Raw genomic sequence first — 25,159 nt, 5'->3', positions numbered from 1 at the left:
AACTATATAATTTCAAGATCTCATAAATAGCTCGTAATTCTGCCGCAAAAATCGATTTAATATTCCTATTTTTAAGTAGGGGGGGGGGGCTGACTCAGCCCCACCCCACTAAAATCCCCCGCTTAAATCGTCAGATTTTTGAAATATACACTCTTTTGCATGCACTTAACTTACCTTATCTTAATCTGACAGTATTTTTAAGGATAGAATTTTTTTCGGGCCCCCCTTAACGAACTCCCCTATGTTAAGAGCCAATATAATGGTAGAGGTACATCTGCAGGGTACCAGGTTTCTCCCCATATGATAATCTGACGCGCTCGAGTAACTGCAAACATCCCCGCTTGGGCTCCCCTACCATTACTTAAAAGTAATACGCGTTCTGTAGTTATCCCTACAGCAACCGAAGGTGTAGCAAATTAGAAATATACGAGATAGGAGATATGTACCTATTTATTTTTTATACAATTTTATTTTGAAATTTTTCATGAATCCTAGCCAGAAATCCAAAATCAAATATTGTGTTATTACTTACTGAAAAAGAGAATTAAAATCTTATTTTATATTTGGTGATAGGTGATAGTAATTACTACTGTATTGTATTTTTAAAATAATATAATGCCGGAATAAGTACCTACCTATTTTTCAGTACTTATTTACCAATCGTTAAACTTTGTTTAGCTGTTTAAACTTGTTGGGTATTATTATTCCCTCCAAATTTGAAACTTTCGTGAATTTTTCCTATACGGACTTGAAAAATTTACCGTTAAAATAAAATAATAGACAAGAAAACGGGAAGATAGGGTACCCTCAAAATGAAACGGTACTGACCACAATGTGGTGACTGGTGAATGGCTAATTTTGGTCGTACTTTATGTTTTTGATGGTGCTGAAAACGAAAATAAAGTTTATTTTGAATTGTAAGTAGGGGAAAATAAAACAAAGACTGTGTGTGTACTTTGTACGCACGTAAGAAGTTATACTTCTATTATATGATTTCAACGAAATAAATATAGGTACTTAAAACAGTTTATTTGTATTAAAAAAATTTAAAAAAAAAAGGAATAACAATCGTCCGTCGGTGTCCGGATTCGAACCCGGGACCTCCGCTTTACGTAGTCGAATGCTCTGCCAACAACCCATCAGGGTTTTGTTTTGACGGCTGCCCGGACGTAATTACAAACGACGGTGACAAATAAATCAAGTGAAGTATAATTATATAAAAATGTTTAATACTTATTACAGTAGGAAAAATGAAAGAATACCCATGAATGAACATATAAAACACGCTGTATTTTCATGTCACCGTGTCACACAAAAAATTGGCCAGCGCAAGTACATGTAATAATTATTGTTACATGTACTTGCACTGGACAATTTTCTTTGTGACACGCTGACAGGAAAATACAGCGTATTTTATATGTTCGTTCATGGGTATTCTTTCATTTTTCCGACTGTATCTTATTCCCAAGGAAGACAAATCCAAAGACACAAAAATTATAATAAATATATTTACTAAAAACGCTAATATATTCTTTTTAAACCTTAGTTGCGCTGATATACAGAGAGAACGTAAAGGTTGGAATAAATTCATTTTCTCGAGAATGGACAATTTTGGAAAAAAATCCTGTAACAGGTCGATTTTTATTTTTAAATTACGACTTTTTGGCATATACCGGGTGTCCACTTATATTTTCCCCCATTTTAACTGCCTATAACTTCTAAACGGCTCAAGATAGAAATATGCGGTTTTCGTTGAAATATTTTATTTTAGTAAAAGTTTCGTCTGAATGGATTAAATTTTTTATAACGCTTTCAAATACGAAAATAAAAATGGCGGATTTTTGAAAAAAACGTTGTTGACTTTTTTTAATGGAACGCCCAGTATATTTTTTTGTAAATTGAAAGAAATGTCATTCACCTATCCAGCAATATAAAGTTTTTCAAAATCGGTTGTCAAATCACTGAGTAATTAATTTTTAAAATGTGAGGTGCAACGTGGATATCACATACCTAAATACCATAACGAAGCAAATTGATATTATGTTATTTATGTGATTTCCAAATGCATCTCTCATTTTAAAAATTAATTGCTCAGTCATTTAACAACCGATTTTAAAAAATTTTATATCGGTGGATAGGTAAATGACCGTTTTTTTTTCAAGTTACAAAAAAATATACTGGGTGTTTTAATAAAAAAAAGTCAACAACGTTTTTTTAAATCCGCCATTTTTCATTTTATAGCGATATAAAAAATGGTCATTTACCTAAAATCTTGAAAAAACGGTCATTTACCTATCCAGCGATATAATAATTTTTAAAATCAGTTGTAAAATGACTGAGTAATTAATTTTTAAAATGAGAGATGCAATGTGAAAATCGCAAACATAATATCAATTTGACTCGTTATGGTATTTAGGTAGGTGATATCCACGTTGCACCTCTCATTTTAAAAATTAATTACTCATTCATTTGACAACCGATTTTAAAGAACTTTATATCGCTGGACAGGTGAATGACATTTCTTTCAATTTACAAAAAAAATATACTGGGTGTTCCATTAAAAAAAAGTCAACAACGTTTTTTTCAAAAATCCGCCATTTTTATTTTCGTATTTAAAAGCGATACAAAAAATTCAATCCATATAGACAAAACTTTTACTAAAATAAAACATTTCAGGGAAAACCGCATATTTCTATCTTGAGCCGTTTAGAAGTTATAGGCAGTTAAAATGGAGGAAAATATACGTGGACACCCGGTATATCATACTAGTGACGTCACCCATTTGGGCGTGATGACGTCATCGATGATTTTTTTAAATGAGATTAGGGGTGGTGTTATAGATCATTTGAAAGGTAATTTAATTCTCTATTCAGTAATACAAATATTAACATAATTATTTATACAGGGTGTTCAAAAATTTTTTTTTGAATTAAATTTATTCACATAAAAAGAAGAGTCTATATAATTTATTTAATTCAAAATATATTTTACTGCTATCATAAAACAGAAAAAAATGTTTATTTGACAAATAAATATTGTTTTTTGCAAATTCAATATTAAAGCAGCCACCCACCTGCCTCTTGACAATTTGAGCATTTGATTTAAGCGAAAAGCAATGATTTTTTCAAATAAACATTTTTTTTGTTTTCTATAAATTCTGTTTTCTGTAAAATGTATTTTGAATTAAATAAATTACACATATTCTTCTTTTTATGTCAATAAATTTAATTAAAAATTTTTTTTTCGACACCCTGTATAAATAATTATAGATTATTAGATAATTATAGAATAGATAATTGAATTACCTTTTAAATGAGCTATTATACGACCCCTATTCTCATTTAAAAAAAATCATCGATGACGTCATCACGCCCAAATGGGTAACGTCACTAGTATCATATATATGCCAAAAAGTCGTAATTTAAAAATAAAAATTGACTTGTTTCGGGATTTTTTTCCAACATCTTCCATTTTCGAGAAAATGAATTTATTCCAACCTTTACGGGCTCACTGTATACATAACTTAAATGATTTAGCAACTAACAACATACTGTCTGTGTGCACATGCGCCGAGGATTATAAAATATCACTCTCGATCGTAAAGAAGTATAACTTCAAAAATAAATCACGTTTTTCTGCGTTCAACTCGCTGCAACTCTGTTCGGTTTTAATATTTTTATCTGAAATTTTTACAGCTTATTATATATATCTCACCTTTTTGGAGACAAAGGGACCTCTTGAAAGCTTTCAGTCTTATTCTAATATGAGTTATGAATTTTTAAAGTAAAAAGTGCAGATTTGTGAATTGCAAAGTTAAATCGCAAAAGTTGAATGATGAAATTTGAAACTTAGCTTTTTAATCACGTTTATGTTAAAATACAGAGTACAAAGAAGTTTTTTGTGGAGTTTTAGATCAAAATGTTTTATAGAAGAAAAATTGTGCAACTTTAAATACCGACGTTATACACCCCAAAATAACGCTTTTTTCTCGATATGTAACGCTTTTCTCTCTGACCACTGGTGGTGAATGGCTAATTTTGGTTTTACTTTAGGTTTATGATGGTGCTGAAAACGAAAATGAAGTTTATTTTGAATTTTAAGTGGGAGGAACATTGTCAAAAATGCAATTTTACCGTAAAAATAAAAAATGAAGTTACATTTTTCTGCGTTTAACTCGCTACAGCTCTGTTCGATTTTAATATTTTTTTTCTGAAATTTTTATAGCATATTTTTTTACCTTTCTGAAGAATATAGGATCTGTTGCAAGCCACTAAAAATTTAAATTTTTGTGCAAATAACGTTTTATTTTTCAATTTTTCCTAAAAAATTCAAAAGTATCCTGTTATTTTCATCATAACTTAATTAATTTTTATATTATCAACTTATATATTATAACTAATATTTTAGACAAGTATATTTTATAAAACGCATCGTTTTCCCGTTATTTAATCTTGAATACTCCAAAAAAAAAACATTCAATTAACTATAGGTAACTCACTTTCAATTAATACGAAAATGTCATTTTTTTATGAATGCCAAACAATGTCCCACTTCTCTCACTACTTACATACATTCAAAACGAAAAATTTCTCACGCAGTGAGAAAAGTCGGCCATTGAAGTGAGAAATAATTTCTCACTGATTCTCCGCCGGTTTTCCATACATAAGATCGCCATTTCCATGGTAACATGCACAAAACAAACACAATTATTATTGTCAAACCAAATGTGTTGAAGCAAAACTTACCAGGAATTACCGTTCAAAACTGTTCAAATATAAGTGTTAATTATAATTTTAAATAAATAAAGTACATAAATATTAAGAATATTAAATACCTACATATATGTATAAATGTATTTGTATTTTATTTCAATTTAGACACCTAAATTATTTAATATTGAAGTATAAACTCTTGACAACAACGCATCCATAGAAAAAGTACAATGTACAACACGTGAGAAAATGACATATTTCTCCCTCGCTTGATTTGCGGCACTCGCCATTGGCTCGTGCCAACAAACTTCTGCGCTCGTGAGAAATATGTCTTTTTTTCTCACTTGTACAATATAATTAACTAGTTTTGATGGAAAATAAGCCACAATTTTACTAAAAAATGATTTTATTAACGCTTCGACGCCCAAATCGGGTGTCGTTATCAATACTAGTTAATTGCAAAAATGCCACAAGAAAATAGCTTCAGAACAACATTGTACAATATACTATTCTAGTAAAGAATTTATTCGATTTCTTATTGGCTACAATTTTGGTAATATTATATTTTTTGAAAAAACAGTTTTTGAGTTATTTATGAGAAACCGTTGTAAAACATGCATTTTTTCACGAGAAATTAAAATCTTTAATATTTAATAGCTCAATTTGTCCTTTTCTCGATTTGTGGGGTTATTTTTAATAAAATAGGTTTCGCCCGCAAGAAGGGGTGGCATCCACCCCCAGAGTAAAAGCGTAAGTTGGCACCATGTCACTTTTGTTTAATGAGGCATCCTCTAACCACTGACCAATTTCCATGAAACTCGATGGAGGTTCACCGAAATAGGAGGTAATGGTTTGTTTTTACCTTCATACACTGCAGTATAACTTCGGTATAAAAGTTACACCATTTTTGAAGTTATACTTCTTTACGGGCGTAATGACGGTGAAATTTTATATGGTAAAACCTAGCGACCGGGCGCATGCGCATTATAACTTTGTTCTGATTGGATGTTCAAATGACATGACAAAAATTATCCAATATGGCAGCTGTGGGACTGTGGTTGGGTTATAATGTATGCTTGTTGCGTTTTAAAATTTGTAGAAAGAGAAACAACAAACAAAAAGTTAGTTAATGGTTATACTGCCTTTTTAAATAGTTTTCATATTATATGTTTGGACTTATTTACATAGAAGAGATAATTGTTGCATGCCAATGTGAAAGCTCATCAAACTGTGACTAGTATGAGTGCCGTAGATCTCGCTTATTCAAAGCTAAAGAATCTTTCACTGGTAAGTGTTTTATAAATAGTTGATCAAATTTTGTTATGATATTTGAACATAGCCACTTTGCACGACGCAAGTGATTGCGAAATTTATTAGTCGTTATACGGGCTCCGATACCTACCTTGAACCTACCAAAATACATAAGTAGTAGGTATGTAATACTTTTATTTACATAATTTGATTACCATCAAAATTTCTATCAATATTCACCTAATATATTGTTTTCTTACTCTATGTTTTGTTGTATTTTTTCAATTCTAAATCATTTCAATTCAAAATCAAAATAATTTGATTTACACAAGTTAAAAATGTCAAAAGGTTAATCTGTTTAGTTAGACGATCTTCGCACATAATGACAAGCTGTCTCTGTGGCGAAGTTTTAATGCGAGTGAATCCCAATACAACGCAAATATCAGCCGCGTGGTAAGTTGGTTCGAATCCCAATAGAAACTTTTATTTTTTTATTTTTCTTATACATTTTATGATTGTAAGTATATTTATTATATAATTTTATTTTCAGAAAATACGTATTTAGTTAAAAATTTTTCCGACAATTAATGTTCAGAAATCATTTGTGGCATTTTTAATGTGTTTGTGTGTGTTTTATTTTTTTATTATTTTAATTTTTAGTAAGTATAAATTAATTTAATATTTAAATAAAATATAAATAAAAAGTATATTAATTTCGTTTATAATCATATAATCATATAATAGAAGTATAACTTCTTACGTGCGTACAAAGTACACACACATTCTTTTTTTCTATAAAACATTTTGATCTAAAACTTTCCAGAAGACTTGCTTGTACTCTATATTTTAACATAAACGTAATTTAAAAGCTAAATTTCAAATTTTATGGCTCAACTTTTGCAATTTAATTTTGCAATTCACAAATTTTCACCTTTTACTTTAAAATATTTATAACTTTGGTTAGAATAAGACTGAAAGAGGTCCCATATTCCTCAGAAAGATGAAAAATATATTCTATAAAAATTTCAGAAAAAAATATTAAAACCGAACAGACTTGTAGCGAGTCAAACGCAGAAAAACGTGATTTCTTTTTTTATATCTATTGTAAAATTTCCCCCACTTAAAATTCAAAATAAACTTCATTTTCGTTTTCAGCACCATCAAAAATATAAAGCACGCCCAAAATTAGCCATTCACCATCCGTGGTCAATATCTCGAAAAACGACAAAGCTTTTGATTGTGTAAATCACAACATTTTAATAAAAAAAACTAAATTTCTACGAAATTCGAGGGATTTCTTTGAATTGGTTCCAATCTTACTTGGATGATAGGAAACAACTGGTTAGAGCAAATGATACAGACTCTAGTCTCAAAAACATTGTATGTGGGGTACCTCAAGGATCAGTATTGGGTCCTCTACTTTTCCTTATCTTTATTAATGACATCACTAGTTTAAAAATCGATGGAAAAATCTTTCTTTTTGCTGATGATACCAGTATCACTTGGAGCAACTCAAATATTGCAACTCTTCATGCTACTATAACTTCTGATCTACTTACAATAAAAACCTGGTCTGACTCTAATTTACTCTCGTTTAACGTAGATAAAACAGTAGCATTATCTCATAAAGGAGCTCTTCAACCCTTACCTCTTTAATAACAGCCAGATCAGTACCGTTGATTCTTTAAAATTCTTTGGAATTTTTTTAGACAGCAACCTTAAATGGTCCCTCCATATTAATCTGTTAAGGAAGAAACTATCTTCAGCTTGCTATGTTATAAGATCTGTTTCGAATGAACTCAATTTAGCATCTTCCAAAATAACATATTTTTCTTTGTTCGAGTCACATCTTCGTTATGGTCTTCTTTTTTGGGGTTCTGGTACAGCTGCCAAATTCGATGTTATTTTCAAATTACAAAAAGGAGCAATAAGATATCTGTTTGGCCCCAGAAGAACAACACATTGTAGAAGTTACTTCAAAGATCACAGAATTTTAACTCTTCCATCTTTATATATTTTAGAAACTGTTTGCTTAATTCGTAAACATCTACATGTCTTTCCACCAAGACCTAATCATGACTACTTCACAAGAAATTCTACTTCTTCTTCTTAAGGTGCCGAGACCGTTTGTTGATCGTTGGCTCTCATGTTGCCCAGCATATTAACAATCATTGTCTTATTTACAGCCGCACGAAATAGTTCAGTGCTAGTTTTCCCAATGGCGTAGGTTTTTAAGTACGGCGGCCCACACTTTTTTTCCCATTATTTTACCTTGCATGACAAGGTGAAGTATGTCATATTTTTCTGGGTGACGCATCATATGGCCAAAGTATTCCAATTTGCACCTTTAAACAGTGTTCACTACTTCGCAACTTTTATTTAAACGTTGCAAAACCCTTTCGTTTGTGACTCTTTCTACCCAACTGATCTTCAGAATAAGGCGGTAGACCCACATCTCAAATGCTTCTAGGTTTTTTAAAAGCGATTCTGTCAGGGTCCATGCTTCAACCCCGTAAAGTAGTACTGGGAATATATAACATCGAACCATTCTTATGCGAAGTTCCAAATTTATATCATGACTGCACATTATTTTCTTAAATTTCATAAAACTTGTTCTTGCTTTGGCAATTCTACTTTTTATTTCTGTACTAGGGTTCCAGCTTTCATTAATATGAGTACGTAGATATACAATATTACTTACTCGTTCAATTGAGTCATTACCGATTGTTACGTTATAGTGATTATTATTTACGGCTGCCTGTTTACTAATAACCATAAACTTTGTTTTTCTTGCGTTGAGTTTGAGTCCATATATCGCGCAGAATGCCACCATTCGGTTCAATAACGCTTGAAGATGTTCAATTGACCCTGTCAGTAACAAGGTATCATCTGCGTATCTGATATTGTTCATAAGCATACCATTAATGAGTATTCCCTCTTTTGCGTTTTCCAACACTTCATTTAAGATTGTTTCAGCGTAAAGATTAAACAACATTGGTGACAATATACAGCCTTCTTCAGATCACTGATTCCCAACCCTAACACATGCAGCCTGGCCCCAATACAAATTTGCGATTATTCTAATGTCCCTACCGTCCAGACCGGTAGTTTTGAGAATATGTAGCATTTTTTCATGGCGAACTTTATCAAAGGCCTTTTCAAAATCAATCGCGCACATGAAAACGTCATGATTTACATCTCTGCATCTTTGAATTAAAACTTGGGTTGCGAATAGTGCATCACGCGTTTTTTAATTTACTAAAACTTTCTATTTAAAAGTTTTTCTCTAAAATGAATATCCTAAGCTGCAAAATTAAAAATCTTTAAAAATAACAAATTTAACAAAAGAAAAACGTCATAAATAAAAAAGCGCACAAAATTTTTGGTTACATTTTAGTATAAGTTATTCCTGGCATCGTCGTTTGCAATTTGCAACACCTGATAGGTTTCAAAAATTCCTGAATTATATCCTGAAATCGACCTATTTTTCACCCACAGCTTGGACTATCATCACTTTTGAACAGTTTCCAATGTTTTGACCAGTTTTGTAGGATTTTGTAATGAACCTAGCACGCTCGTTAACGTTTTCGAGTGCCATGTAGCACATTTAGCACTATCAATGTTTGCTTTTAACGCATTCACAATCACAACGCCTTTAAAGTAATTCCGATTTTTAACATTTGCGATGCTTTTGACACCCTTTCGACGATCTTCCAACCCTTTTTGCACACTATATGTGAATATACAGAGTGGGCCAAAGAACAGAGTCCACCTCGTTATTTGGCACTATTTATTAGATTTTAAGGAAATGATGAAGCAGGTCGATTTTTGATCTACGGGGGACACATTTTTACGGTACATACATCTGTCATCCCCCTCCCTTCCACTTCCCCCACCCCTTATTTTTAAATAGGGAATAGGGGTTGTGTGCTAGCTCATTTGAAAGGTTATTCAATTCTCTATTCAGTAATATAAACATTAACATAATTATTTATACAGGGTGCCCAAGAAAAAAATTTTTAAATTAAATTAATTAACACAAAAAGAAGAATGTATGTAATTTATTTAAATCAAAATACATTCTACTGCTGCCACAAAACAAAAAAAATGTTTTTTAATAAATAAACATTGCTTTTTGCTTAATTTCAATGTTCAAGCTGCCATCCATCTGCCTCTTGGTAGGTTGAATATTGAATTTAAGCAACAAACAATGTTTATTTATCAACTAAACATTTTTTTTCTGTTTTCTGTCAGCAGTAGAATGTATTTTGAGTTAAACAAATTACATACATTCGTCTTTTTGTGTCAATTAATTTAATTCAAAATAATTTTTCTGGACACCCTGTATAAATAATTATGCCAATGGTAATATTACTGAATAGAGAATTGAATAACCTTTCAAATGAGCTAGCACACGACCCCTATTCCCTATTTAAAAATAGGGAGTGGGGGAAGTGGAAGGGAGGGGGTTGACAAATGGCATGTATGTACCGTAAAAATGTGTCCCCCTTAGATCAAAAATCGGCCTGTTTTGTCATTTCCTTAAAATCTAATAAATACTGCCAAATATCGAGGATGACTTTTTTCTTTGGACCACTCTGTATATACACTGTGTCCGTAAAGTATGGAACAAATTCTTTTTTAGATAAACAGACCACTTTAAGAAATAATCCTAAAACATGTTGATTTTTGATTTTAATTTACCGTATTTTAAAATAATATTCAAATATACAGGGTGAATTACTTTCGAGTAATGACGTCACCGTCATTTTTTTTTAAATGGAACACCCCCATTTTGTTTCAATTTTCGGATTACTCTAGCTGAGCGGATTCCAAAAATGTATCACATGTTGATTCAAATTGGTATAGGGTGGACAAAAATACAATAGTTTTGTGTGTGCCCATAAAGTAACGCGTTAGTTAAATTAACAATATCAGGTCACCAGATTTCAATCCTTTGGATTATTTTATGTGGGGCCATCTGAAGAATGTTGTGTATCAAACGAAACCAGCAAATATTCAAGAATTAAAACAGATAATTCGGACAGCAATAAACAATAATTCTCAAGACACAATAAACAAGGTTCAACAAGAATTTGTACAACGTTTGGGTTACTGTCAAATACAGCAAGGGCTGCTGTTCGAACATTTATAAAGTCATGTATTTCATCATATTCTGTCCGCTAGACAATAAGTATTTTTGATAATATTGTTAATTTAACTAACGCGTTACTTTATGAACACACACACACAAAACTATTGTATTTTTGTCCACCCTGTACCAATTTGAATCAACATGTGATACATTTTTGGAATCAGCTCAGCTAGAGTCATCGGAAAATTGAGACAAAATGGGGGTATTCTATTTAAAAAAAACAATGACGGTGACGTCATTACTCGAAAGTAATTCACCCTGTATATTAGAATATTATTTTAAAATACGGTAAATCAAAATCAAAAATCGACGTGTTTCAGGATTATTTCTTAAAATGCTCTGTTTAGCTAAAAAATTTGTTCCATACTTTACGGACACAGTGTATACCTGCGTGTGAACACTTTCCCGGTCATATTCCGACATTCCCAAAAATGTTTTTGATGCTTTTGAAGCATGTCCGTATTTTTAACCAACACTTTTTAACGTTTTTGGCGAATTATCTTGCATTTATAACACATTCCGATATAGTCTAGGCGCCAAAGGGGTCACCGTGTCATATTCAATTCTGATGGACAAACTCAACGGTTTCTTATGGATTTTTGGCTGCTGATTACGAATTTCGAGGGGGGATTTCGATCCGAGTGGTCAAACAATTGTTATAAACAATTTAATTGTTTATAAATTGTTTATAGGGCTCTGGCTCATAAACTAAAAGAGATAAAAAAAATGTTTCAAATAAAATTTGTTCCTTAATAAAAAACGAAGAAAAAACCGTTCACTAAACTTAAATCTAACAATTAGAACTCAAGATATTGTAAAATTAGTGCACAATGCAAATTGCAAAATAAGTATTTTTCGAAGCTTTATCGATCGTAACTCGCCTTCTACGCATGCAAATAAGTCTTAGAAGGTGTCGTTTTAAAGCTTAATTAACAGGCTTCCAAACAAAGTTTGTTAAGTTACTTGATCTTCATTTGTTTTAAAGTTATACCCGTTTGAAGTTACAATTTTCTTAAAAATATTGTACATTCATTTGTTTATAAGGGTTTCAAGCAAATTTGAGCTATAAACATTTACACTTTAATGAACAATAATGATAGAAAAACTCAAAAGGAACAATTTGAGGTTATGAAAATGTTCATAAGTTTATTTTTGGCCAAGATGTCGATATTTTAATGGCGCGCGCTATGAGGCGCAAGATCGGCTCACTGCGTAAAGGTTCACGCGCTAACTTCTCGATGCAAATTATAATTTCTATGTATACATACGTTATCTTCATTTTTCATTTTTGAAGATCCTGATAAAATTTTATCATATAATTCTTATAATTAAATCATCATACTGTACCTCGTATCACCTTTCATTATATTTATATTGTCTTCTATTTTTTGCACTAAATGAGAAAAAACATTAAAAACTAATATTTCAGAAGTATAACTAAAAAGTTCGTTGATATTATTTATTAATACTATTTTTACAAACATTTTTTTCATGCATCTGCAAATCTGAATAGAGATATACAGGGAATATCAGCTTTTTTACATCTGCATAAGTTCTTAGCGAAATTTTAACAGTTACATGGTGGTACAAGTCTGTTCTTGTAGGCAGTAAAACTAAAACTTTTTGAGGCTTCAGAGTCTAATTATCTATATGATATCCATATAAAGTGGATCTAGTTCTTTTGCAGCATCATCAAGGCCCGTCAATTGTGTGTATGCCGCCACCTCATAAATGCTCGTTTTATATGCAATGATGATGCTGCAAAAGAACTCGATCCATTTTTATATGGATATCACATATTGGCTCATTTTCATGCGTAGAAGCCGAGTTACGATCGATAAAGCGTCGAAGAATACATACTTACTTGACTGTGAGCCAATCTTGCGCCTCATAGCGCGCCATTAAAATATCGACATCTTAGCCAAAAATAAACTTACGAACATTTTCGTAAGCTCAAATTGTTCCTTTTGAGTTGTTTTATCATTATTGTTAATTAAAGTATAAATGTTTATGCCTCAAGTTTGCTTGAAAGCTTTATAAACAAATTAATGTACAATTTTTTTAAGAAAATTATAATTTCAAACGGGTATACCTTTAAAACAAATGAAGATCAAATAATTTAACAAAATTTGTTTGGAAGCCTCTTAATTGATCTTTAAAAGGACACCTTATAAGGCTCATTTGCATGCGTAGAAGCCGAGTTACGATTGACAAAGCTTCGAAAAATACTTATTTTGCAATTTGCATTGTGCACTAATTTTACAATATCTTCAGTTCTAATTGTCGGATTTAAGTTTAGTAAACGGTTGTTTCCTCATTTTTTATTAGAGAACACATTATATTTGAAACATTTTTTTTTATTCTTTTTAGTTTATGGGCCAGAGCCTTATAAACAATTTATAAACAATTAAATTGTTTATAACAATTTTTTGACCGCTCGGATCGAAATCCCCCCTCGAAATTCGTAATCAGCAGCTCAAAGTCCATAAGAAACCGTTGAGTTTGTCCATCAGAATTGAAAATGACACGGTGACCTCTATTTGGCGCCTAGACTAATAGCATTCGGTGCTTCTTCGATTTTTTCCGAGGCTTTTGTAAAATTTAGAGAATTTTAAAGATGTCTTAAATATTCACCCATTTCTGTATTAGCCTCGTATTATAGAACCGTCCTCGCATTTTTCGTGTATTTAAGTTATAAAAATTAAAACGCAAACATAGCAAAATAATATAATTTTATTGAAACTGTTTATTGACAAAAACAAATAGAAAATACCTGCAATTAAGGGCAAACAAATATCAATAAAAACAAAATATATAGCTCACCGATTGTGGCGTGAGCATTATAACAATAATTATCAACTCATACAAGTTTTAGAAAAGAACTATTACACTCTTGTTAGTAATAAACATCATGAGTATAATAGAATATACTAATTAAAAAAATATAAACCGAAAAGTAAGAGATTCGTTCAAAATGTAAAATATCTCTGAAAGATCAAGTTAACCCTATTCTATGAAGTGTAAAAAGCGAAAATATTGTCGATTATCCAACTCACTTTGTGATGTAACACAAAACTGTGATAAATAATAGTTTTTGATTATTACAATTTTTAACGTTATGGTATATTAGTTTGGAATATTGGTAACTTTTGAACATGAAAAAATACTTGATAAACTTAACGTAACGTAACTAAATAATGAAATTAATTATAATTTATACACTTTACTAAATTCAACTGAACAGAAGAAGTGACTTATAAAACGCTCCACATATATCAAACGAAATAATTTTCATTTCTATCTGTAAGGACAACTACAGAAATTTTTGTTTTATATATTTCGATCGAGAATACCTTTTTCAGCAGTTTTCCGAATTTTGGCGGCCTTTCAACGCTTTCTCGACGATTCTCCAACTTTTTGAAGCATTTTCGTCACCTTTCACAATGCTTCAACGATCCTGAACCTTTTTCTGTAAATTCTGTGCACACGGGTTTATGATTTATATTTCGATTTAGGATATATCTGTAGACTGTTTCTCATACCTTTGGCGCTTTCTAACTAATCGTCTAATCGACGATTTTTAATACATACTAGGAAGCATTTAACACATTTTGAGCTTTTTTCCACAATCTTCGAACGCTTTTACGATACTTTTAACGATTTTTCAACGGTCCTCACGCTTTTTCTGTAAATTATTTACAGACATATTTGTTTTATATATTTCGATGTAGGATATATCTCTCGACCTTTTGGGAAATTTATGATTATTTTTCGTCGACATTTCAGTGGTTTTGATATGTACTCGACCCTTTTTGACAATGACTATATCGATCTCTGAAGTTTCCCAATGGTTTTACAATGTTTTCGAAGTAGTTCTGACGCTATTGATGATGTTTTAACACTTCTTAACATTTTATCGACGATTTTCCTACTATCTTAAGCATTTTTTGAAGGGTTTACAACCATTTTTACACTTTCTCAACTCCAATGATGTTTCAACGCCTAGAAGTTAATAGGACTTTGGAATTTTTTAGAGAGGCACTTTCTAGACGCTTTTACAACGATAGTAAAAATGTCTCGACGTTTTTACAACGCTTACAAAGATCCAAAAGAACCAAAAGCATCGAGTAAGCGTTAAAAGCATTAGAAAAGCTTCCAGAATGCGTCATTGGTGTTAAAGAAGTGCCAAAAACGTTGAGAAAGCATTGAAGAAGGATTAGGGCATTGGAAAAGCATCGAGAAAACGTAAGGCATTAGAAAAGCACCTCTGGAGCATTATTTGGATTGGAAACGTACGGAGAAAACGAGAAATTCTACTAACAGGTCACATTTATTGCAGAAAAAATAGAGTTTTTGTAGAATATGACATTATACTGGAGTTCAAAGGAAAGTTTTGCTTTGTAGGGAGAACTGGCCTGTAGGGGGTCTGGGAGAAAACCAACGATTAGACTTCTAGCAAACAAGTCATGATCCATTAAAATCAAGATTTTAATTGTCGACAAATCCAAAAATTGAAATAATATGCTCAAAATTTTGTTATTTATTATTACTAAAGGTGCCACAATCAGGTATTTATAAGAATTTTGAGAGTACCAAAGATATATCGAAAAATAAAGACCCTAAAAACAACTAATGGTCAAAAAAGCAACAATTGATCGCTGGTTGAACATGCGAAATATAAAATAATTGTGTCAATTGTGCCAAACATTGCTCGTCAATTTTGATGATCTCATCTACTCTATTCTGGTCTTACCGAAACAGTACTAAAATAGCACTGAAAGCAAAATTGTTAATAAGCTCATTTAGCATAAGATAAAAGTATTGAAAATAGTGTATAAATTACAATTCTTGTAAAAAACAAACACTTTAACTTTTAGAACTTACAACTAACAGTTAAAACAGTGAATAACAAAACTAAAACTACTAAGCCACTTAGAACCTATATTCAAAGTGCATCTTCAGTAAATATTTTATGTTGACTTGAGCCACGTCATAAACGATATATCTGTAAAGGTATTAAGGAAAATATACAAGTTATTTAGAATATATCTAGTATAGCCTCATCATCATCATCAACCCGTATGCACCTACTGCTGGACATAGGTCTCCCTCAGCCCTTTCCATCTGTCTCTGTCCTGTGTAGCTGGCACCGAGTTACTGATACCACGTTTCAGATCGTTGATCCATCTGGTTGGTGGGCATCCTCTGCTCCGTAGTGCTTCTTTTCGTGGTCTCCACTCAACAATACGTTTTGTCCTTCGGTTGTCTGATAATCTGGCGACGTGTCCTGCCAATTCCACTTGAGCGACGCGATTCTTTCGACGGCGTCCGTTGTTTTTGTTCTACAATGTATTTTTTCGTTTGGGATTCGGTCCATCAGGGAGAAACCCAACATCTGGCGCTCCATAGCCCTCTGAATTACGCGAATCTTCACCACTTTTTTGGTGAGTGATAATGTTTCCGCTCCATAAGGGAGTATAGGCAACCCACACTAGTCAAATATTTTCCTAATGTTGTTCTGAAGCTATTTCCTTGTGGCATTTTTATAAATAAGTATTTTCTATGGGAAATAAGCCACAATTTTACTAAGAAAATGAATTTATTAACGTTTCGAAGCCCAAATCGGGTTTCGTTGTCAAAATACAAAATACTGCTGAAATAAACAAAAATGTTGTTGCTAAGTAAAAAAATTCTTCTAATAATTTATTTAATCTGACTCATTTATATTGGCAATTCAGACGTATATTATACATTTTAAAGTAGAAGACTAAAATGATATCGCCAATATTTATGAGTTGCGTTCCTGGGACGACTTTACTAAAAGATAGTTCATTCGATTACATGATATCAATCCCAACTCAAGAATATCGGTCACAAAAAATATCATAGAATCTTTTCTGTCTTTAAAAAGACAACCAAATGCAACGATGACAGTAAAATTCTCGCGTTACAGATTCCACAGTAAATCATGAGGGAAAACCAGTAAAAAAACCTCGTGATACAATCCCGACATCGTAAGTATTTGGTCTTACGTTTAATTTACTTTCAAAAAACTAATACAAAATTCTGACTTTAATATGTTTAAATTATATTAATAATACGACATAGATATACAATAAGTAATACTAAAATATAAAATTTGTACTAACTCGATATGTTATTGACTAATCGTGGTATTTTCTTTCTACTGACTTCGTCTTTCAGTATGAGTAACCACATCCTACTGCATTCTACCGAGGAATTTGCGACACAATTGGTTTCATTTAGCATAATTAGAGCCGCTTCTTTGATTTTTCTTTTTACTATCTGATTCTTTCAGGACTATACTTGAATCTCTCCATTGAACTCCATGTTCATTATCCCATGCGTGTTGACATATTTGAGATTAAATATATCAGAATAAGTGAACATCAGTCTTATATTCAAAATAGAGAATTCGATAGATCTTAAATATGTCAACACGCATGGGATAATGAACATAGAGTTCAATGGAGAAATTCAAGTATAGTCCTGAAAGAATCAGATAGTAAAAAGAGAAAAATCAAAGAAGCGGCTCTAATTATGCTAAATGAAATAAATTGTGTCGCAAATTCCTCGGTAGAATGCAGTAGGATGTTGTTACCCATTGGGTGGTGCGAAAAAAGTCAAGTTGATAATTCCGTGTCGCTCTAGTGCGGAAAAGTTGCGATTGGTAATTACAAGAAAAACAAAAAAAGAATTATTCAAATCAGACTTTATCTTCCGATCCCGTAACCGGCCTAAAGATTATGAAAAAATGAAATTTTACCTTTTTTTCAAACATTTTTATTTATCCTTCGTGTACGTTTAATTTATCGCTATAGTAAAATTTATTTACATTTTTCATGGTTGAGTAATAAAAAAAATAGTTCTACGCATTTAACGAATATCTTCCGATCCCGCAAGGTCAATCAAAATCTATAAAAATTTGAAATTTTTTATGATTTTGATAAATTAAAAAATATTTAGTTATATCATTTTTCTGTTACATTGTGAAGCTCTTCGCTTGTTTAGATATTGTGTGACAATATTTAAACAACCCAGAACTCAAAACGAGGGGTTGGTTGCACTTCTAGCTCCACACGCACCCTTTTCTCTAACCAACCAATAAGTGTGTGTTTTTACATTATTTACATATGTATGTACATTTGTTTTTCATCTGTTTGTGTCCAGTTCTTAAACACCAACTTTGTATTGTGATTTCTTGGTAAAATCAGGCAGCATGGACCTTGCTTTAATCAAGGTCCATGCTGCCAGATTTTACCAAAAAATCACAATACAATATATACTAAATTTTAGTGTTGTCCTGATGAATACATCTCTTGATTGGGGCCTACATACATTAGCATTAGACGATGCTTCTGTGGCCAACTTTAGACACTGCTCGTCAGCGTGCGTGTGGCAGGGATAGTTTTGTACATTCCAGTTTGGCATATCGCATTCCTGTCTGGCAGCTCTTCGAAGAATTGGTGGAGAAGATAGTTTTGTAACATTCCAGTCTATTATTTCAGTGTAGTCCTGTGCTTGAAAATCCAAAGTAGGAGGGATGAAATTTCTAATACTGTTGCCCTTGGCTTTAGTGTTTTCGGCTTTTAACACTCTCCTTGGCCCTAACTCTCTAATGTGTTTCCTTTCTCCCTACTACTTGAAATTTTGAAGCACAGGACTAAACACTACCTCGAAGAGTTTCAAATTAAGTTATAACTTCTTGCATTACATCGGGCGAAATGCCAGACTGGAATGTACAAAACTATCCCTTCCACACGCAAGCTAACGAGCGGTGTCTAAAGTTGGCCACGGAAGCATCGTCTAATGCTAATGTATGTGGGCCCCAATCAAGAGATGGATTGATCCGGACAACACTTAAATCAAGGTCCATGCTGCCAGATTTTACCAAGAAATCACAATACAAAGTTGTTGTTTAAGAGCTGGACACAGACAGATGAAAAAGAAAGGTACATATGTAAATAATGTAAAAAAACACCGACTCATTGGTTGGTTGGAGAGAAGATTGCGTGTGGAGCTAGAAGTGAAACCTCCCCCTCATTTTGAGTTCTGAATATCTAAACAAGCGAAGAGCTTCACAATGTAGCAGAAAAATGATATAACTAAATGATTTTTAATTCATCAAAATCATCAAAAAATTTTATAGATTCTGATTGACCTTGCGGGATCGGAAGATATTCGTTAAATGCGTAAAACTATTTTTTTATTACTCAACCATGCAAACTGTAAATAAATTTTACTATAGCGATAAATAAAACGTACACGAAGGCTAAATAAAAATTTTTGAAAAAAAGGTAAAATTTCATTTTTTTCATAATCTTTAGGCCCCTTGCGGGATCGGAAGATAAAGTCCGATTTGAATAATTCTTTTTTTTGTTTTTCTTGTAATTACCAATCGCAACTTTTCCGCACTATAGCGATACGGCATTATCAACTTAACTTTTTTCGCACTACCCTATTACCCATACTGAAAGAGGAAGTCAATAGAAAGAAAATACCACGATTAGTAAGTCAATAACATATCGAGTTAGTACAAATTTTATATTTTAGTATTACTTATTGTATATCTATGTATTATTAATATTATTTATAATTTAGACATATTAAAGTCAGAATTTGGTATTAGTTTCTTGAAAGTAAATTAAATGTAAGACCAAATACTTACGATGTCGGGATAGTATCATGAGGTTTTTTTCCTGGTTTTCCCTCGTGATTTACTATGGAATCTCTAACGCGAGAATTTTACTGTCATCGTTGCATTTGGTTGTCTTTTTAAAGACAGATCACATGCTACGATATTTTTTGTAACGGATATTCTTGAGTTGGGATTGATTTCATGTAATCGAATGAACTATCTTTTAGTAAAGTCGTCCCAGGAACGCAACTTATATTCATCTAATGGCGCCCTAGCGTCATTTCGTATGGTATTGGTGCTTTTTTACCATTTCCCAATGCATCTTCAGCATTTCCGAAAGCTCTTTGAGAGTTTTTTAACACTTACCTATCGGTGTTGACGCTCATTCCATTATTTTGTGACTTTCATGTGTTTTCCCAAAATTTTTGCTATAGAAAAGACACCATTCCTTTTTTTCTTTTTTTGAATCGTTTGACTCTTTTGTTGCTATATCGCCATGTTTACATTTTTGACATCTATTGGAAAAAATTTTCCAATAATTTAACATTCCAATCTTTTTTAACATTTTTGAAGCTTGTTATATCCTCTTCACCTTTTCTTGTCGTTCATCCAATTAATACTTTCAAAGCTTTTTTGAACTTGATGCACTGAGATGCTTTCTTGTCGGCTTTTTCAATTCTTTTGACGCTTTCTTGTCTTTTTTCGACGCAGTTTATGCTTTCTCTTTTAGAATGACGCATTTTGACGCTTTTCGAATTTTTGGGTGTTACATCGTAGCTTTTGTCGTTTTGTTTATTTTAAAGACTTTTTTCCTTCTGTTTCTGCGCTTTATTTTCTATTTTATAACTTTCTACGACGCTGTTTTGACGCCTTTAGAACTATTTTCGACTCTTGACGTTTTCTCGTGGCTTTTCCAATTCTTTTAATGACTTTTGGGCACTTTTTTCAACCCATTTTATGCTTTCTCAATGCTTTTTAAAATCTTTTGGCATGTTCTCGTAGCTTTTATCGATTTGTCGATGGTTTCTAATGTTTTCGAGATATTTTAGACGCTTTTTTCTCTTCTTCTGGCCCTTTCTTGTCTCTTTTACAACTATTTACTACGCTTTTTTGGTGTCTTATGGTAGCTTCTGTCATTTTGTCCATGTCTTCCAATGCCTTTGGCGCTTTCTTATCTCTTTTACAGCAATTCACAACGCTTTTTTGGTTTCTTTAGAACTCATTTGACTCTTGACGTTTTCTGGTCTATTTCTCAACGACTTAAAGACTTTCTCGTGTTTTTCGTCACTATTCAATGATTTTGGCGCTTTTCGGCAGTTTCTCGAGGCTTCCCTAACATTTTTAGCGCTTGGTTAATACTTCACATGACGAAGACTATCTGGCGCATTTCTGTAAGTCGGCAAAGTGGTAAAGGTCCAAAAAGAGTTGGTACTAATCAAAAAAGCATTTGGCGCTCTTGCCCTTCATTATTATCGGTAGAAGTTTATACTTCTTTGACTATCTTATCACATGTCCGAAATATTCCAGCATTCAAATTATCCGAAACTGCCGTTCATAACAACTATTTTGAACACCAATGTCTGTGTTATCATTTTAAATCATATAATCTAATCGTGATAATAACCCTAAAAAGCCAAAAACAACTACTTAATCTACCTATCCATAGACATTTGAAGTTATATTCGTAAAAAGGATACTCGTTATACAACAAACTGGACTTGGCATTGCTGGAAACCCCTTTTCCAACAGGTACTTCAATATCACCAATCTTCTTAACCACTGAAGGATCTGGATGTGTCATTCCCACGCCTTTGCAACTGTGAGTTCCTTTGGGCAATTTTTCAATATAATCGGCTTGCAATCTTTCGTGCATCTACAAAAGATGATATAAATTTAACAAATTTTCATACAGAGGATAGAAAGGTATGTTGCAAATGCATACGATATCGGAAATACTTTACTTACGACAGTTTTTAAGAAGCTGAAAGAGGAAGAAAGGGTTAGTTACGAACACTGAAGTAAGGCAGCACACAAAAGATGGAAAACATATTAAGTTGTGAAATAAAAAGAGATGAAACTTTTAGAGTTATTAAGTGTTATTATTTTAGTGTTTTTAGAAACAAAAAAAAATAAATTTTACAAAGTCAAAGGTAGATATCGAGCACTGAATTTATTTAATCTTGCCCAAGTATACTTTCGCTATCTAAAGCATCTTCAGGGGCATCTGAAATAAGTAAATAAAACGCCATTGTAAAGGAAGAAAAAGTTAGAAACTTCGACAAAAAATCCAAGATGATGTGATAAAAAAGTACAATAACGTTTTTGACTTACTTCGTCAATAAAAAGAAGGTATTATCCTCGAATGTCATTTAATATGAAATAAATAGTTTGGTGGCAACTTAAATTAACATATAACTACACAGTTAACAAAGGGCAAACAGATAAATTTGAGTGCCTGGTAAGGTTCTACATTTTTGCAAGATGGAAGCAGAATGAAGTATTACCACAGAATAAATAACCACATAATGTGGTTATTTATTCTTTGGTATTACTCAAGGTTCATAGATAGGAGGTAGGTTGTCTCGTAACTATGTGGGCGGAAGCGAGGGGGAGGGGAATATCTACGTCACTCGTACGACAAAGTCAAGGTTGACACTTGACAGTTTTTGTTTGTGGTTCAAACCTAACCCTCTTTTTTTATGTTGTGGTTGCGTTTCCGAATATTTCTAGATAATTTTCTTTAATAAGTATTGTTTATTAGTTTAATTTTTATTTAATACGTATACATGGTACATTTTTAATGGATTAGTTCTTGAATGACAAATAATTTTTTGTATTTTAATTTAAAAATAAATTATTTATATTATTAGTTTTTTTCCTATGACTACATGATAAAAATACTGCACATTCCAGAAAAACCATAATAAGTATGTAATTTTGCTAAACTTTTTCTACTTTTTGTTTTGGGTTTTTGTGCGAATTGAACTGTTATCTCCATTTAAAACACACAAGAAATGTTAAATTTTCTTCAAATCAATTCTATTTTTTTGTCAGCAGACTATTGATTTTTAAGGGAAAAATTGATATAATTATCAATATAAGAACCACTTAATATATCTATACCCAAAAAAAATCACAAAATATATTGCAAAACCTAAGTTTTTGAACCTTGTATTAGCATTGAAACTTATGACAATTTCAAATAGTTACGAGACAACCTACGCCCAATCTATTAACCTTGGGTATTACTTATTAGGCATTCCAAATCACGTGATATAATATGGCTGCTGGATGGCGCAACTGTCATCCATAGGCGTATCCAATGTTTAAACCACTTCATATTTAATTTGCTATCACAATTTCACAAATTTCGCTACACAATTAACAAAAAAACAAAACCAAACAGGATATTCTTTACAAATTTGTCAATTTTCAATGTAAACATTACATACGCCATGACCACCCCCCTTAACTATGTCTATGGGCATGCCAGTTTAGCCATCCACCGACCACCACTGACAGTTCATTGGAATCCTTAATTGGACGGAAATAATCGAGTGATGGCTGACAGATGACAACTTGGTGAGACTCTGACTGTGTAATATGTACAGTCACTACACAGTGAACTGCACATTCAAAAAAAGACCTACCGATCAAAGATTTCAAGCACGAAAAAACAGCAGCAGTAGGGCAAAAGGTGAAATGAGAGGTTATTAAAATTATTGTTAAATTATTTATTTGTAGTTAAATGTGTAAGCCAGTTCCCACATTCAAACCTGTCAAGAGGTGAGCTAAGATATTGGTTGGCGACAATGTTTGTGACATATAGATTGGATGTGGTACGGGTTAACACCTGAAGAGTGGTTGGTTGCATACTCTGTAGTACTAGTTAGGTATTAAAAATGTTGAAAGAAAAATGAAATTGACTTATTGAAATGGACTGAGTAGAATTTGGGATTTAAAAAACTTAATGAAATATGAAATATTGTACAACTGTTAAGTCAAACTTGAAGTCAATGATCGGAATACAAAATTGAAGTGTCAAGCATTATCCAAGACCAAATGAAAACAGCGAGGGCCATGTAAATATATAATGTCAATGAAATATTTAAATTTCAATAAAGGATATATAAGTTTTAATTAAGGTTTTAAAACAATTAACCTCAAATAAGCTTGACTACAGCTTTTACAGCTGGCCTTAATTAAAACTTATATATCCCTTATTGAAATTTAAATATTTCATTGACATTACATATTTACATGGCCCTCGCTGTTTTCATTTGGTCTTGGATAATGCTTGACACTTCAATTTTGTATTCCGATCATTGACTTTAAGTTTGACTTAACAGTGGTATAATATTTCATATTTCATTAAGTTTTTTGAATCTCAAATTCTACTAAGTACATTTCATTTTTCTTTCAACATTTTTAATACCTAACTAGTACTACAGAGTGTGCAACCAACCACTCTTCAGGTGTTAACCAGTACCACATCCAATCTATATGTCACAAACATTGTCGCCAACCAATATCTTAGCTCACCTCTGACAGGTTTGAATGTGGGAACTGGCTTACACATTTAACTACAATTAAATAATTTAACAATAATTTTAATAACCTCTCATTTCACCTTTTGCCCTACTGCTACTGTTTTTTCGTGCTTGAATTCTTTGATCGGTTATAGTTTTTTTTTTGAATGTGCAGTTCACTGAGTAGTGACTGTACATATTACACAGTCACAGTCTCACTAAGTTGTCATCTGTCAACCATCTCTCTATCATTTCCGTCCAATTCGCGATGAAAAACAAAGTAGCTGACCTCTGGTGGAATAAATTTAAACTACTATAAGTGGTATAAACAAACCAGAAAATTGTTGATTTGAATGGAATTTGGTCACTATTAAGAAATTTTTAGTAAATTTCAGCATTATGAGTACATTAAAATATTTTAAATCAAATCGGTATTGTTCTATTCCTCAATTGAATGTTTGTTTATACCATTTATATCGGCCATTTTCTTGCATTCGACCTGCCCTCTATATTCCGTTTCAATCGCGAATAAATAATACTTCATTCTGCTTCCACCTTGCAAAAATGATGAACCTTACCAGGCACTCAAATTTATCTGTTTGTCCTTTGTTAAGTGTGTAGTTATATGTTAATTGTTGCCACCAAACTATTTATTTCATATTAAATGACATTCGAGGATAATACCTTCTTTTTATTGACGAAGTAAGTCAAAAACGTTATTGTACTTTTTTATCACATCATCTTCGATTTTTTGTCGAAGTTTCCAACTTTTTCTTCCTTTACAATGGCGTTTTCTTTACTTATTTCAGATGCCCCTGAAGATGCTCTAAATAGCGAAAGTATACTTGGGTAA

At 32.1% G+C, this 25,159-nt stretch overlaps 1 protein-coding gene across 1 annotated transcript in view; it reads right to left on the bottom strand.

Annotated features, from left to right (window-relative positions):
* Positions 1-13,833: 13,833 nt before the first annotated feature.
* LOC114332242 (poly [ADP-ribose] polymerase) overlaps positions 13,834-25,159 on the bottom strand; it is an 85,777-nt gene continuing 74,451 nt past the window's right edge. The window contains exons 12-13 of the mRNA XM_028282000.2: positions 21,475-21,650; positions 13,834-16,123 (exon numbers count right to left, since the gene is read on the bottom strand). Coding sequence (XP_028137801.2) covers positions 16,051-16,123; positions 21,475-21,650 — 249 coding nt within the window. The 3' untranslated portion in view covers positions 13,834-16,050. The remainder of the gene's footprint in view (positions 16,124-21,474; positions 21,651-25,159) is intronic.

The sequence above is a fragment of the Diabrotica virgifera genome, chromosome 9, assembly GCF_917563875.1.
Source record: "Diabrotica virgifera virgifera chromosome 9, PGI_DIABVI_V3a".
NCBI lineage: Eukaryota > Metazoa > Arthropoda > Insecta > Coleoptera > Chrysomelidae > Diabrotica > Diabrotica virgifera.
Note: the sequence above shows the minus strand (reverse complement) of the source record. Positions and strands in the feature narration are given on the sequence as shown.